The 14,831-nt window shown below is 38.4% G+C and overlaps 1 protein-coding gene and 1 long non-coding RNA gene across 6 annotated transcripts in view; one reads left to right on the forward strand and one right to left on the reverse strand.

Moving 5' to 3' along the window:
* Nucleotides 1–10,602, reverse strand: part of LOC148357120 (kinesin-like protein KIF21A) — a 59,340-nt gene extending 48,738 nt beyond the window's left edge. For 3 of the 5 annotated variants that reach the window (XM_088346628.1, XM_088346627.1, XM_088346626.1), the window contains exon 1: nt 10,209–10,599. In XM_088346628.1, the coding sequence (XP_088202754.1) occupies nt 10,209–10,252 (44 nt within the window). In that variant the 5' untranslated portion in view covers nt 10,253–10,599. Of the gene's footprint in view, nt 1–10,208 lie in introns of all 5 variants that reach the window. The other 2 variants (XM_088346630.1, XM_088346629.1) reach the window with 2 other exon arrangements.
* Nucleotides 10,124–13,734, forward strand: LOC148357121 (uncharacterized). Its single transcript, XR_015851942.1, has 2 exons — nt 10,124–10,580; nt 12,565–13,734. It is a non-coding gene; the product is annotated as an uncharacterized LOC148357121 (long non-coding RNA).
* The last annotated feature ends 1,097 nt before the right edge of the window (nt 13,735–14,831 follow it).

Genomic DNA, 14,831 nt, shown 5'->3' on the forward strand with positions numbered 1-14,831 from the left:
AGACCCTGGCTCCAGCAACCCCAAGTAAATTAAGTTTGAGACCCCTGGATTAGAGTAATTAAAAAAAGGAAAGCCAAACATTAAGTAGTTCTGTTCAGTCGAAAACGCCCACAGCAAACATTGGGTAGTTTTGTTTCTCAAAATATTCCAAATTGTGAAATATATCAGATATTGCGTCATTTGATTCAAAACAATCTAGGAAGTCAGATTGAATGGATTTATTGATCAATTTTTGGCCCAGTTTGGGCCATTTTTGATGGACAATTTTGTGTGGTGTCCACAAAAGTCATTCTTAAATCAGATTTGAAATTCAAATGTGGTCCTTGAGCACAAAAGTGAGAAGTCTGGGCCCACAAACACACACACCGGCTTTGTCCAGCACTCCCTACAACAATCCTCAGGCTCATTATTGCCATTACAGTGACGGCCTGAGAAACAGGACACTCCTTTCTCACGCTATGCACAAATGTGAGATGAATGCCTGGGAAAAAAAAGGAAAAAGAAGCCGAGTTCTTTATGAGGTCAGCAGTGAAGACATCATCTTTTGGAAATGAGAGCTAATCAATTAAATTTCCTGCAATGGTGAAGTCTCACTCTGATCACCAAGCAGGACATTAAGAACTAAGCGACTCGGGAACCCAAACCAGAGTATACTGCGCTATTTTTAAGCACTGTCCGCAGGGTTTAACCCACTTTTGTACATAAAGAGACACCGGTGCATGCAAAACGCCTTCAGAACCATCAGAGTGTTCCATCTTATATAACAACATGAAAATAGAAGGTCTCTTTTACAGTGGCTTGCGAAACTGTTTGGCCCCTTTGAACTTTGTAACCTATTGCCACATTTCAGACTTCAAACATAAAGATATAAAACTGTAATTTCTTGAGAAGCATCAACAATAAGTGGGACACAATCATGAGGTGGAACACACTTTATTGGATATTTCAAACTATTTTTAACAGATAAAAAAGAAAAAAGTGGGTGTACAAAATTATTCAGCTCCTTTACTTTCAGTGCAGCAAACTCAGAAACTCAGTGAGGATCTCTGAATGATTCAATGTTGATCTAAATGACTAACGATGATAAATGGAATCCACCTGTGTCTAATCAAGTCTGTGTAAATGCACCTGCACTGTGATAGTCTCAGAGGGCTGTTTAAAGCGCAGAGAGCATCATGAAGAATGAGGAACACACAAGGCAGGTCTGAGATACTGTTGTAGAGAAGTTTAAAGCTGGATTTTGTTACAAAAAGATTTCCCAAGCTTTAAACACCCAAAGGAGCACTGTGCTAGCAATAATATTGAAATGGAAGGAGTATCAGACAACTGCAAATCTACCAAGATCGGGCCGTCCCCCTAAATTTTCAGCTCATACAAGAGGAAAACTGATCAGAGATGCATCTAAGAGGCTTATGATCACTCTGCAGGTGTCTACAGCTGAGGTGGGAGAATCTGTCCATAGGACAACAATCAGTCGTATACTCATTTTGTACCAGCTGAAGAGACTTGATTCTAGACTTCGGGAGACCAGAGAGTAGTGCATTACAGTAATCGAGACGCGAGGTAACAACGCATGAATTATAATTTCCGCATCCGACTTAGACAGTATTGAACGGATTTTAGCAATGTTACGAAGATGGAAGAAAGCGGTTCTAGTAATTTTCTTTACATGCGTTTCAAAGGATAGATCAGGGTCAAATATGACACCTAAATTTTTAACTGAGTCACTCTGTGTGATGTGACATTTGTCAATGTTCACAGCAGTTTTTGAGAATAAGTCACGGCATTTAGATGGACCAATGACTAACATTTCGGTCTTTTCAGAGTTAACCTCCCGTCTCGATTACTGTAAGGCACTACTCTCTGGTCTCCCGAAGTCTATAATCAAGTCTCTTCAGCTGGCACAAAATGCTGCAGCGAGGCTTTTAACTAGGACAAAAAAGTACGACCACATAACACCGATTTTGGCTAACCTGCATTGGCTCCCAGTTAGCCTTAGATGTGATTTCAAGGTTCTCTTAGTATTATACAAAATCATACATGAACTTGCTCCCTCTTATCTTTCAGATCTGATTTGCCCCTATGTCCCGGTCCGAAGCCTACGATCTGAGAGTGCCGGTCTTCTGGTGATCCCAAGAGCAAAGAAGTGTTCTGCTGGTTCGAGAGTGTTCTCCATCCGGGCACCGGTGCTGTGGAATGCTCTTCCCCCTGAGATCCGATCTGCAACCTCAGTGGAAATGTTTAAATCTAAGCTTAAAACTCACTTCTACTCCATAGCATATGAATAACCTACTCTTCTCGTCGGCTGAAAAATAGTCTGTGTAATTTAGTGTAATAATCTGTGAAGCCCTTTGACACTCTTCGTGATTTAGGGCTATACAAATAAAAATGACTTGACTTGACTTGACTTGCAAAAATCTGGCCTTTACGGGAGAGTGACAAGAAGGAAGCAATTTCTTAAAGATATCCATAAAAAGTGTCATTTAAAGTTTGCTACAAGCCACCTGGGAGACACACCAAACATGTAGAAGAAGGTGCTCTAGTCAGATGAGACCAAAATCGAACTTTTGGGCAAGAATGCAAAACGTTATGTTTGGCGTAAAAGCAGCACAGCTCATCACGTTCAACACACCATCCCCACAGTCAAACATCGAGGTGGCAGTATCATGCTTTTCTTCAGCAGGGACAGGGAAGATGGTTAAAATTGATGGGAAGATGGATGGAGCAGAATACAGGACCATTCTGGAAGAAAACTTGATGGAGTTTGCAAAAGACCTGAGACTGGGACGGAGATTTGTCTTCCGACAAGACAATGATCCAAAACATAAAGCAAAAGCTACAATGGAATGGTTCACCAAAAACATATCAAGGTGATAGAATGGCCAAGTCAAAGTCCAGACCTCAATCCAATTGAGAATCTGTGGAAATAATTGAAAACTGCTGTTCACGAACGCTTTTCATCCAACCTTACTGAGCTCGAGCTGTTTTGCAAGGAGGAATGGGCAAAAATATGTCGGAGACATGGCTAAACTCATCTATCCCGAATGACGCTGTTAGCATTGTGGGGCTAACTGCTTTCCGCTGCAAAACTGATAGCGACATACCCCAAGTGACTTTCAGCTGTAATCGCACAAAAAGTGGTGCTACAAAGTATTAACTCAATGGGGCTGAATAATTTTGCGCACCCACTTTTTGGTTTTTATTTTTTAAAAAAGCTTAAAAAAATACAATAAAGTGTGTTCCACTTCATGATTGTGTCCACTTATTGTTGATGCTTCACAAGAAATTACAGTTTTATATCTTGATGTTTTACCAGCTCAGTAGCCTAGATGGTAAGGCGCCCGCTTTGAGACTGGGAGGTTCGGGTTCGCGCCCCGGCCGAGTCATTCCTAAGACTTAAAAAGTGGTCGGCGGCGCCCTCTCTTGGCTGCGGCTGCATCGGGTCAGATGCAATCGACATTTCGTTCTGTGTACATTGTTACACAGAATGACAATACAAGGAAATTATTATTATTATTATTATTGGAGTCTGAAATGTGGCAAAAGATCACAAAGTTCAAGGGGGCCAAATAGTTTTTCAAGCCACTGTATAAGATGAGTGCCAGCAGGTGTGTTTCGATCGCTCGATGAGGAAAAGGAAGGATGAAGAGAGGGTGCACTGAATAACAACATTTGGTGGTGACATCAAGGATCTGCAGTAACAACACAGATTAGGCTCCCTAATGTGAAACAAATTCCAACCACCCAAAAAACACCTATTTTGGGGCAGGGAAATGGACATTAAGATTTAAATACAGTATTCGGTGGCCTTGGGGTAGGGCGCCCGCCCTGAGACTGGGAGGTCGCTGGTTCAAGCCTCGGCCGGGTCATACCTAAGACTTACAACATTGGTACTCATTGCATCCCTGCTTGGCGCTCGGCATTAGGGGTTGGAATTGGGGGGTTTGGTCACCTAATGACTCCCAACACATTAGCTGGGTTGGGCGAGGGGGCTGGGTATCCCCTCCTGAGTATCGATTTCCCAGAAAGAGTCAGAAAAAGACTCTAGCCACCTCCCACTAGGGGGACATGGCTCTGGTATATATAATATTCGTTTTTTTAAATGGTGCAACATTATAAATACATTTGATATCTTATTCAATGTATGTTTTAGATTGTTGCTGCTATTCTAAAAATAATGGATGGACTATATACAATAAAAAATAGCAATCATTGAAAATTAAAAAATACAGGTAATGAAGATATATCAGCAGTGACAATATATATATATATTTATACACATTTGATTAAATTCATGGTTACAGTATGTTTTCATATTTTATATTTTAATTTTTATTTAACTTTTATTTTGTATACATATTTTTGGGATTCAAAATATTGTATTCAAATAGTCTATATCAAATATAAGCTCAGAAATTATTTTTTAAATTATTGGCTATTATCCCAGAAAATAATAAAAAGTAACATTGGTCAAAACCAGCCTAAATAAAAGACAATGAAATGAAATGAAATGAAATGATCTGCATTTATATAGGGCTTTTCAAGTCAAGACTTTCCAAAGCGCTTTACAGTATGCTTCACATTTCCCAATAGCGGCCGTGCAGCCATGTAAGGTGCTTATTGGGGGTATTAGGGGTTCAGTGTCTTACCCAAGGACACTTCGACATGCACAAGTTAAAGAAGTACAAACAAAACACCAAGGTTAAAATGAAAAAATTAGTAAATAAATACTAAGTAAAGAAATTAAAATAAAGCATAATGTCAAATAGATATGCTCCTATATAAAATAGATGTTGACTGGTAAGAAGAAGTTATACATTATTGTCCTAATGAGTCTCAAGTCATTTGTTTTTTTAATTTACCTCTAAAAAGAAAATACTACACAAAGTAACATGAATGTTATATACTAATGGTATCTGTATGTGGTAGCAGTATCAACTTGAGTGCTGCTGTCAGAACCCGAACAAACGGTAGACCCAAACGCGTAACGTTTTCACACCAAGCTTTATTCACAGAAGCGAGGCAGTCATGCGGCTAGATGACCAAAGTTTAAATAATTCACGACAAAAAAGCAAATAAAATGAAACCTTTATTTGTATTGCTTTGTAACAACCCTGTTAGGTCTGTATAAATTCCAAAAACATCCAATGTTAAAATGACACATTTTACTTAAATGAACAGGGTTGGGTAGGGTTACTTTAACTGGATTACTTTCAATTACTTTTGGATTACTCCAATACCAAATATGCTAATAAAAGACAAAATAAACTAAATATGAATAAAATTACAAAATTTTGTGCAGGCTTGGGGAGTAACGTAATACATGGAACGGCAAAAATGATGTTGGCAAGCTGTTTGGATTTATTTTTATTTAGTTTCTGTCGCATTTTATGTTAGTTTTGACAGAGATCAAACAGATCAAAGCCAGGAGAGAAAGCTTACCACGTGTTGTGAGTCATAATTGTATTCATATTTAGTTTCTTTTGTCTTTTATTAGCATATTTGGTATTGGAGTAATCCAAAATTAATTGAAAGTAATCCACTTAAAACAACCCGACCCAAACCTGTAATGAATCTTATAAATAAGTTAGTGTTCGTTTTGATTCAGGTCTAAATCTTCGCAATATGATTAGACAACTAATCTTTGGTGTGATGCGATGACTCTATTGCTTTTCTGCTGTTTGGCCACAGCTGTACAATTTTGCCCTCCAAAGAACTGACCCATAAATTACACAATATGACTCACTTCAGTGACTATCAGTATTTTATGACCCATCCCCCCTCCAAAAAGAAGCAGAAATATAAGCGAATTAGTACCACAATATGGCAAAATTTAGCTGTGAAATAATCAACACTGTCCCTTTATTGCACTGCTTATTTTCTGTGAATTAATTGGTATCTTGTTTAGTCTAACAATTTGTTTAGAAGCTTTATGAAAACAGTGGAATGTTTTAATTTGAACATTTTTTGTAGAAAATTAGATTCGATCAAACCTCACCCTGATTCTAACTCTTGTGGCCCCCAAGTGATTGAGTTTGAGACCCCGGATTTAACTTGTAGGGACTAAATAATACACGCTGACCAATTAAAGCAGGGGTGGACAACTATTTAGAGTCGGGGGCTGCATTGGGTTAAAAATTTTGGTCAAGGGGCCAATCCTAGAGACCTATTCAATTATTTCCATTGATGAGTAAATATACTGCACATGCAGGCATTTATATTTTATATCTCTTTTACATTTGTTTTTAGATAGATCCGTTTCATCAAATTGGTTTTGAAACACTGACAATTAAAGCAAAAGAATACCTGTTTTTAGCGCTAAATGTGATATTTAGTTTTGTAGTATTACTGTAGCTTTATTGTTTTTTAGCGTTTTGTAGTATCTTTGCAGTCAGATTTTTGAATCATTTCTTTATTTTTTTAGTATTTCTTCAGTAGTATTTTTGGAGTATTTCCGCATTTGTGTTTTTGTAGTATTTTCACATTAGTATTTTCTTTTGTATTTCCATAGATATATTTTTGTAGTAATTCCAGAGTAGTATTTACAGGTTTATTATGTTTTATTTTGTAGTATATCTGTAGCATTTTTGTAGTATTATTGTAGTTGTATTTTTGAAGTATGTGCATTTTAAAATATCCAGAGTTGCATTTTTGTAATATTTTTAAAATTACTGTAAGGGTGTTTTTGAATAACGGTGCTACTCCGATAGTATTTTTGTAGTATTTCTTATATTATTGTTTTTCTTTTCAGAGAGAAAACAACATAATATATTAAGTACCGGTTTTTAAGCACTCAATTTGATGGTTTTGTGGTAATTTTGTCGTAATTCTGTAGTATTTTTGTTGTAGTATTTTTGTCGGAGATACACAAAAGGACAATGACGGCAAAGTTGGCAAAAAAAAAACATTTTTATTAGTAGTGCTTTATTATCTACAATATATTAGAATTATATTTTGACCATTTTTGTTTGGCGAGACGGATAAAAAAGCCTGACCGTGCCATTTGCCCACGGGCCATATTTTGTCCACACCTGCTTTAATGGAAAGAAGCATCATCCTGACTCAGCAAGCATTGTCATTGTTATCGTTGCCTGACTCATTCTTCTTCTCTCAGGTCAGTGGACAGGAAATACAGAATAATAAATAAATAAAAAAAGATGATTATTGTGATCTGATCACATGACGGCAACTGGCAGATGGCGAGCGGCCTGCTTCACATCAGTTCGTTCGGGTTGCTCCATGACGTGAATATAAATCGGGGTTAAATGTGGGACTGCACAATGGACGAGGGGGGGCATCTCATTTTGTTTGTATGATGTATATAAGGTGTTGAGAAAATAACACATTCATAGGAATCAATTGGGTTATTTAAAGTGTCTTTGTCATTTCCAAATCAGCTTGACATAACGCAATTATTTTCTGTCATGTCCCCCTCCGAAGAAGAAATCCTCTCGCGTACCCGCCCCCCATCTTTTTTTAACTGATCAAATAATATTGGTGGGAACAAAACAATGACTGCTCGATATTGGTGGTAACACGTCACCTCGGTGCATTCCAAATCTTTCGGCACGATTTCCCAGTAAAATAAACTCAAGCGTCTTATCAGCGTGATTTGATTGTAATGACTTTTAGGGACAGCTTATTGATTTGACTTCATGTTGTCCGCTGCCAAGAATTTGAATATAGCAAGCCCACCGCTCTTTGCTCGTCTTTCTCTGTGGTTGAGGTGAAGTGCTACAAACGCTTTATCAAACTTCCTCCTCTTATATTCCGTGACTTTTGTTTGTCTCTTTACCCCATCTCTCTTCACCTGTCTCATCATGCGGGTTAAATCATTTTTCATGGGGTCACTTGAGAGTCTACTACACTTCGTGGCTACACTTCATACTCAATGCTTATACTTTGTTCGACATTAACTGCGTGAAAGCTAAATGTAAACTCTGCCAATGAGAACACCACTGTGCCAATGTAGTGTAGTGCACCTTATTCTGGAAAATAAAAAATAAATTAAAAAATCAAAAAATTAAAAGAGTTCCCTGAAGTCAAACGTACCCACACCCCCCTTGACGGAGCTTCGCACCACCCCATGGGGGCCTGCGCCACTATTTGAAAACCACTGATTTAATGTAAATAATATCAATAGTCAAATAGTATAAATACATTCAGTAAACACCTAAGTTATGCGTTTATATGATTAAATAATAATGTAAGGAATACACAGGGAAACGTAAAACTAACATTTTAATCACATTTGGTGTACGTGATTTGGTACAGTGAAGCGGGAGGTACGTGGGAAGGAGACCGCGGATTAAAGTTGGAATTGATTTTAAAACTTTCACTTGTCAGGGTGGTCATGCCCTGAGAAGAATAACTAGCTTTAATCACCTCCTTATTTTTAGTAATAGTCCCGATCTTCAAAGGTAGCAATTCAAGTGTCTTTTTGATAATGGTAAGCCTTGTTCCCATGGTTATCATGTTTTAACTTCTCCCTTTAGCATCACTGCAAGCCCTAGAACCCATAGCGAATAAATACAGTACAAACAATACAGCATTGTATTGCCAACTCTCTGAGTCCTTCCAGAGCACAGACGAATGACAAAAAAGGCATTGTGGGAGGTAGTTCATCTAAAAGCATATTGGCATTATCATGATGCTGTGACATAAGCGATCAGCAGACGGGCATTTTATATGCCGTCGCCCAATAGCAGACCGGCATCTTGGAGACCTAACTTGTCATACGCATGCAGAATATGTAGTTTTTTTATGTAGTATTGTGGAGAAAATGCTGTAAAGAGGGGCCAAAAAACTTATTTCACACTATAAACATGTCTCAGTATCTTGGGGGTCTACTGTATTTGTTTTTACCAATACCTACTGTTACTGCGTTTAGCAAATCGAAACACAATTCATAATAAAACTCCGTGAACCAACGATATCGTGAAAGGTGAACCGTGTTATGGCAAGGGATAACTGTATACATATATCGTGTTTCCAACGGTTATGTGATATACAGTATTCTAAGACATTGTAAACCAGCACCACCCTCAAGAATATCAATAATTAAAAGGAACGAGAAGCACTGGACTTTGGGCCTATTGTTAAGTTTCTTTGTGGCAATTCTTTGCAAGTAGTTGTGGAATCTTTTACCCAAGAATATTTCAAGCAACTTTGTGTCACTATTTTGTTTTCCTGGCCACAAATTAAAATGTCACCAGCCAAGCAATAAATAGGAAATGAAAATAACAGAATGCATGATGTGTTTTTTAAATACTGTATGATAACATCTAATTTCTTATTCTATAATTCCTAATATTTTAATTTTATTTAGATTCTGGATATATTTTATACTGTACTTTTAATTATTGTTTAGTAATAATAGTATTTTTGTATGTATTCACATTTTTGTCCATTTGTAATAATCGGCAAAGTTCAACTAATATAAAGTCGTAAAAAATCAAAATAAGATGAAAATAAATAATTAAAGTTAAACCAAAAATTTTCCAGAAAGTAGATACATTTTGTAAAATATAACATTCTTGTTTATTGTCCAGGAAAAAAAGGTGAAAATGAAATAAACATAGCTTAGCTTAAGCTGCTAGCATCACCTCAGTGGTTAATGCCAAATGAGTAAGCAGCTAATGCTAGTGTCATGATGGCTAACTATAAATGCGAGCATAGTGAACACCATTGATAGATTCTTTTCGTAATGTCTTGTCCGATGTTAAATTAAGCTAATTTAAAAAAAAACACCATTTAAACTAAATCCTCTCCAGAATGTAGAAACATTTCCTAAAATTGAACCTTTCTTTTAGTAAATATGTGAGTGGAAGAGTTAGAAATGTGCCTTCTCAATATTTTTAAAAGAAAATCAAGATCCTAATTTTGTCTTGGTTTTTTTTGACAGAGAATCATGATATATTATTGGCATTTAGACCACTTTTTGTTCAAATAAACAAAAGTAAACAAAACAATATTTGATCCATGAAACTTTTAATCAATTTGCAAGTCACGTGACTCACCAACATGGCTGCCTGCCTGGCAAGCTCACCCTTTCGTTCATACATTCATTATTACAATTGTTAGTGACCCTTACTACGAAGAAATCCGAGCATGTAATCCGACATTTAAACGCAACGCTTGTTTCGTTGCGTTTTATTCCACGTTTTGGTTCGGAATTTTGGGTTGTGCAGGTGCAAAAGCATCCTTACCTCAGCGCCACGCGCACCGAACTCTCATCCGGACCGACACTCATCGTGAAGATAGAAGCAGACCAGATAAGCCGAAATCCAGTTCAAAAATAGACTCAAGGCTTTTTTCCTCCCTTTATCCTCTTTAAAGACGAGCGATAGGCGTCCTCCCCCACCTTCTTCTCCTTCTCCTCCCCCCTTTCGCCTCCATGTCTTCTTCACAAAAAGTCGTATCACAAAAGAAGAGGACCAGGGCTCTTCAGCTCATCTCGTTTGGTTCGCCGGGCTCCGAAAGGGATCCGCGCAGGATAGGTCCACTCGGCGTGTGAACGGAGAGGGTGCTCTCTGCAGGACCGAGGGGCGGGGTCGATCCAGTTTCAGTCCAGTACACAGGTTTGATCCTTCCCTGGCAGTGGGTTCAGTCGCGCCCATCGACAGACTAGAGCAGGGGTCTCCAACTTGGTGGCCGGGTGAACCCAAGTGCTCCCTTCAGGACAGCTGGCTTGTGTAGAAAATTCCCCACTCTTGCGCGATCATTGTGATTTTTTTTTGTAAAATTATTGTTTGGGGTGGTTGACTGAGTCAAATTTACCCTTCTTCATATTTATTTCTCTTCTTCTCTTTCTTTCTTTTTCCTTCCTTCTCTTTCTTTTTACCTTTATCTCTTTCATTCTCTCTGTTACTCTCAGTCTTTGTCTTTATCTTTTTTTCTGTCTTTCTCTATTTAGCTTCATCTCTATCTTATTTTCTCTTTCTATCTTTTTTTCTCTGTGTATGTTCCTCTGCCTCTCTTACGCTCTCTGTCTTTCCTTTCTCCCTTCCTTTCTCCTTATTTTTCTCTTTATCTTTTTTTTACCTCTCTGTTACTTTATTTCTCTCTTCACGCCCCCCTTTCTCTCTTACTCTCTCGGTTTCTTTCTTTCTCTCTTTATGCCCATTTTTTTATCATTTATTTACCTTTCTCCTTTTTCTTTCTCTCTCCCCTTCTTTCTCAATTTCACTCTCTGACTTTCTCTCTTTTTTGTGTCTCTGTCTTTCTCCTTTTCTTTCGTTTTCACTCTTGATACCTCCCTTTTTCTCTTTCTTATACTCTCTTCCTCTTTCCCTTTCTCTCTCTTACTTTATTCCTCTCTTATTCCCCCTTCTCTCTTACCGCCTCAGTTTATTTTTCTCCCTTTATGCCTATTTTTTATTATTTATTTCCCTTTGTCCCTTTTCTTTCTCTCTCTCACTCTTCCTCTCTCTCTCGCTCTCTCTCTCTTTCTCAGTTTTGCTTTCTGACTTTCTCTTTTGTTGTGTCTCTGTCTTTCTCCTTTACTTTCTTTTTTGTATTTCTTTCACCCTTTCTTTTTTCCTCTTCCTCTCTTTTTCTTTCTTTCTCTCTATCTTCCTCTCCCTTATCTCACTCTCTTATTTGCTTTCTTCATCCCTTTCTTTCTCTTTCTTTTTCTCTCTTTCTATTTCCTCTCTCTCTTACTTTTGCTCTCCCTTTATCTTCCCCCCTCTCTGGCTCTTACTCTCACTTTCTTTCTCCCTTAATTCTCCCTTTTCTCTCCATCTCACTCTCTCTTTCCGTTTCACTCTCTGACTTTCTTTGTCTCTATGTCTTTCTCCCATTTCTCTTTCTTTTCTCTTTCTCGCTCTCTCCCTTTCTTTATCTGTCTTTTTTTCTCCTTTTAATTGCAATAATCAACCTGGTAATAACATAGTAGAATAGAATAGAATAGAATAGAAAAGAATAGAATAGAATATAATATACCTTTATTGTCATTGTTACAAATGGGCTAACATATTGTGACAACGAAATTGGGCATGACACTCCAGTTTTACACATTCATAGTGAGGTATGAGCAAGAAGATAAAGGAACAGAGATGATGTTATAAGACAAGGGGGATAAGGCTATAGTTATAATTTACATGGTATTTACACAAGAAATGTCGGCATGTGGGATGTTACATACAGGGTTGTCGTGATAACGTTGGTATCGTAACGGTTGTGCAATATTGCATTTGGTGCAAAGTCATCATAGTGCAAAAATAGTCAGCATGAAACAGGAAATGGTCAGACATTGTGCAATTTGAGCATTAAACGTAGTGCAGTCGACATGTGCAAGAACAAGACATGAGTAACATTATATTCGTATGAGGTAGTGTTGGCACGAGTTTTCAGGTTTTTTTTTTTTTTGTGCGGTGTCTGATTGAGCAGTGAACAAACATAGTGCAGACAGCATGTACGTGAGTACCATTTTACATACGTGTGAGGTAGTTTTTTTGCAACAGTTTTCAGTTTTTTGTGCGGTGTCTGTTTAGGGTGGTAATGGCTGTGGGGAAGAAACTGTCTCTGAGTCTGTTCGTTTTTGCTTTGTGTGACCTGTAGCGCTTGCCGGAAGGCAGCAGGTCGAAGAGATGGTGGCCGGGGTGAGAAAAGTCCTCGATGATGTTTTCTGCTCTGCTGAGGTAGCGAGAGCAGGCAATGTCCTCCAGACTGGACAGAGAGCAGCCGACGATTCTCTGGGCTGTTTTGATGATCCTCTGGAGCTTTTTCCTGTCTGCTGCTGTGCACCCAGCATACCACACCGTGATGCAGTATGTTAGGATGCTCTCCACTGTGGCTTTGTAGAAGTAACAACATTCTAGGTAGTAGAACATTTTAGTTATTATTTTGGAAATGTACTGTATATCAAACTGGGTGCCCTTTGCACTAATGCGTAGTGAAAGTAGCTTTCAGCTCGAAAAAGGTTGCAGAGCCCTGTTCTAGAGCCAGTCTTCCTTGAATGGTACTGGCTGCAGGCCCGCCCACTAGGGGTCAGCCCCGCCTACCAAATCCAGTCCCGCCCACCAGAAACAGCCAGCCAAGCTGGACCTCTCTGGAGGCACTGCGAGGAGCAAGAGCATCCATGTTAACGTATGCAACTGCATTAACATAAAGCGCATTTGTGAAGGCAAATGATACAGGATGTTAGTGAATTAATTTAATTCATATCATATTAATTCCTGTTCTTACATCTGACCTTAATTAACTTATTTTATACATGGAAGCGTATGGATTCCTAGTCCGTGAACTATACGGGATTATTGCCAATGCACATTTTCCCGAATCATAATCAAAAGGGTTATAAAGGACGTCACCTTTGGCTCTCAGTACTGGCACGTGTTGAAAGTTACGATAGATGTAACAATGTTAACATAAAAAACAGATGTCTAGCGTTCGATTCTCTCTTCAGGTTTATTATGTTTTATTTTGCGGTAAACAAGTAATACTGAAAATAGTGTGCAATACTGCTGTGGTGCAGAAGCTTTGGTGCCAGTCTTGTTAAAGTCTGATTTTTTTTCAGCATCTTTCTGTGCCAGCACAGTCCTTAATGTCAACAGTTCTAGCTCCTTTTCTCTTGTGTGCAGGTCCAGGCGCCGATACTGGTCCGGATGATCTGGCACTTTCTAGGGCTGCTGTTGCAAAGGCTGCTGCTCGTCCTCTAGTGACACTGCAAATATAAATAATAAAATAAAGATGTTTGGCCGATGGATCAGAGCATCCCTGGTTAATAGTGGTTACATTGTAACTTCTTCTGTTTCTGTATTTGTCATAATTTCAATTTCCGGTTAAACAAGCGGGCATCATCCCTGCCCTTATCCTGTTCCTGTGCCGACAACAAAGTGTTAATCTTGATAAAGCAAGACAAATTCAAGAAGCGATATAGTGAGTGATGACACAAAGATCGTGAGGTACAGCTGACAGCCCCTAACTTTGGAAAAAAATATTGAAAAGAAAAAAAGTTAAAGAGGAGATAGTCCTGTTGGTGTACTACCCGAAAACCTATTCACCTCAAAGGCCACAAGCTATGCTATATCTAATGAGCCAAAAGCAAAGCAGCTCGACCAATGGTAAATGGTCTGCACTTATATAGCGCTTTTCAAGTCAATGAAGACCTCCCAAAGCGCTTTACTATGTGCTTCACACTTACCCATTCACACACACACTCACAGGACCAATAGTGGCCATCCAAGGCACCGACCTGCTTATTGGGGGCATTAAGTAGGTACGCAAGTAAGTCAAAAATTAGTTAAGTAAGTAAATAAGTAGGTCGGTGGTTGATAAGTGGTTAAGTAGGTTAGTAAGTAGGTGCATAAGTGTATAACTAGGTAGGTAGGATAGTAAGTAAATAGGTGAGTGAGTAGGTAGGTAAGTAAGTCGGTAGGTTAGTAAGAAAGCAGGTAAGTAGGTAGGTAAGCAAGCAGGTAAGTAAGTAGGTAAGTTATTAGATAAGTAGGTAGGTAGGTGAGTGAGTATGTAGGAAGGTTAGTAAGAAGGAGGGTAAGTAGGTAAGCAAGAAGGTAAATAATTTGGTAAATAGCTAGATTAAAAGGTAAGTGTGAACATAGGTAAGTATGTAGGTAAGTATGTAGGTAAGTAAGTGTGTAACTAGGTAGGTAAGTAAGTAGGGTGGTAGGTAAGTAGGTAAGAAATTGGATAAGTAGGTAAGTAAGTGTGTAAGTAGGTAAGTAAGTGGGTAAGTGTGTAACTAGGTTGGTAGGTTAGTAATTAAGTAAGTATACAAATATCCATATCAACATGTACACAATGCTTGGCTAATGTTTTGGCCAGAGCTGCAGTTTCTTCGTACAATCTCGGATGCTATAATACAG

The sequence above is a fragment of the Urocampus carinirostris genome, chromosome 11, assembly GCF_059441175.1.
Source record: "Urocampus carinirostris isolate Australia breed hairy pipefish chromosome 11, RoL_Ucar_1.0, whole genome shotgun sequence".
Lineage (NCBI taxonomy): Eukaryota > Metazoa > Chordata > Actinopteri > Syngnathiformes > Syngnathidae > Urocampus > Urocampus carinirostris.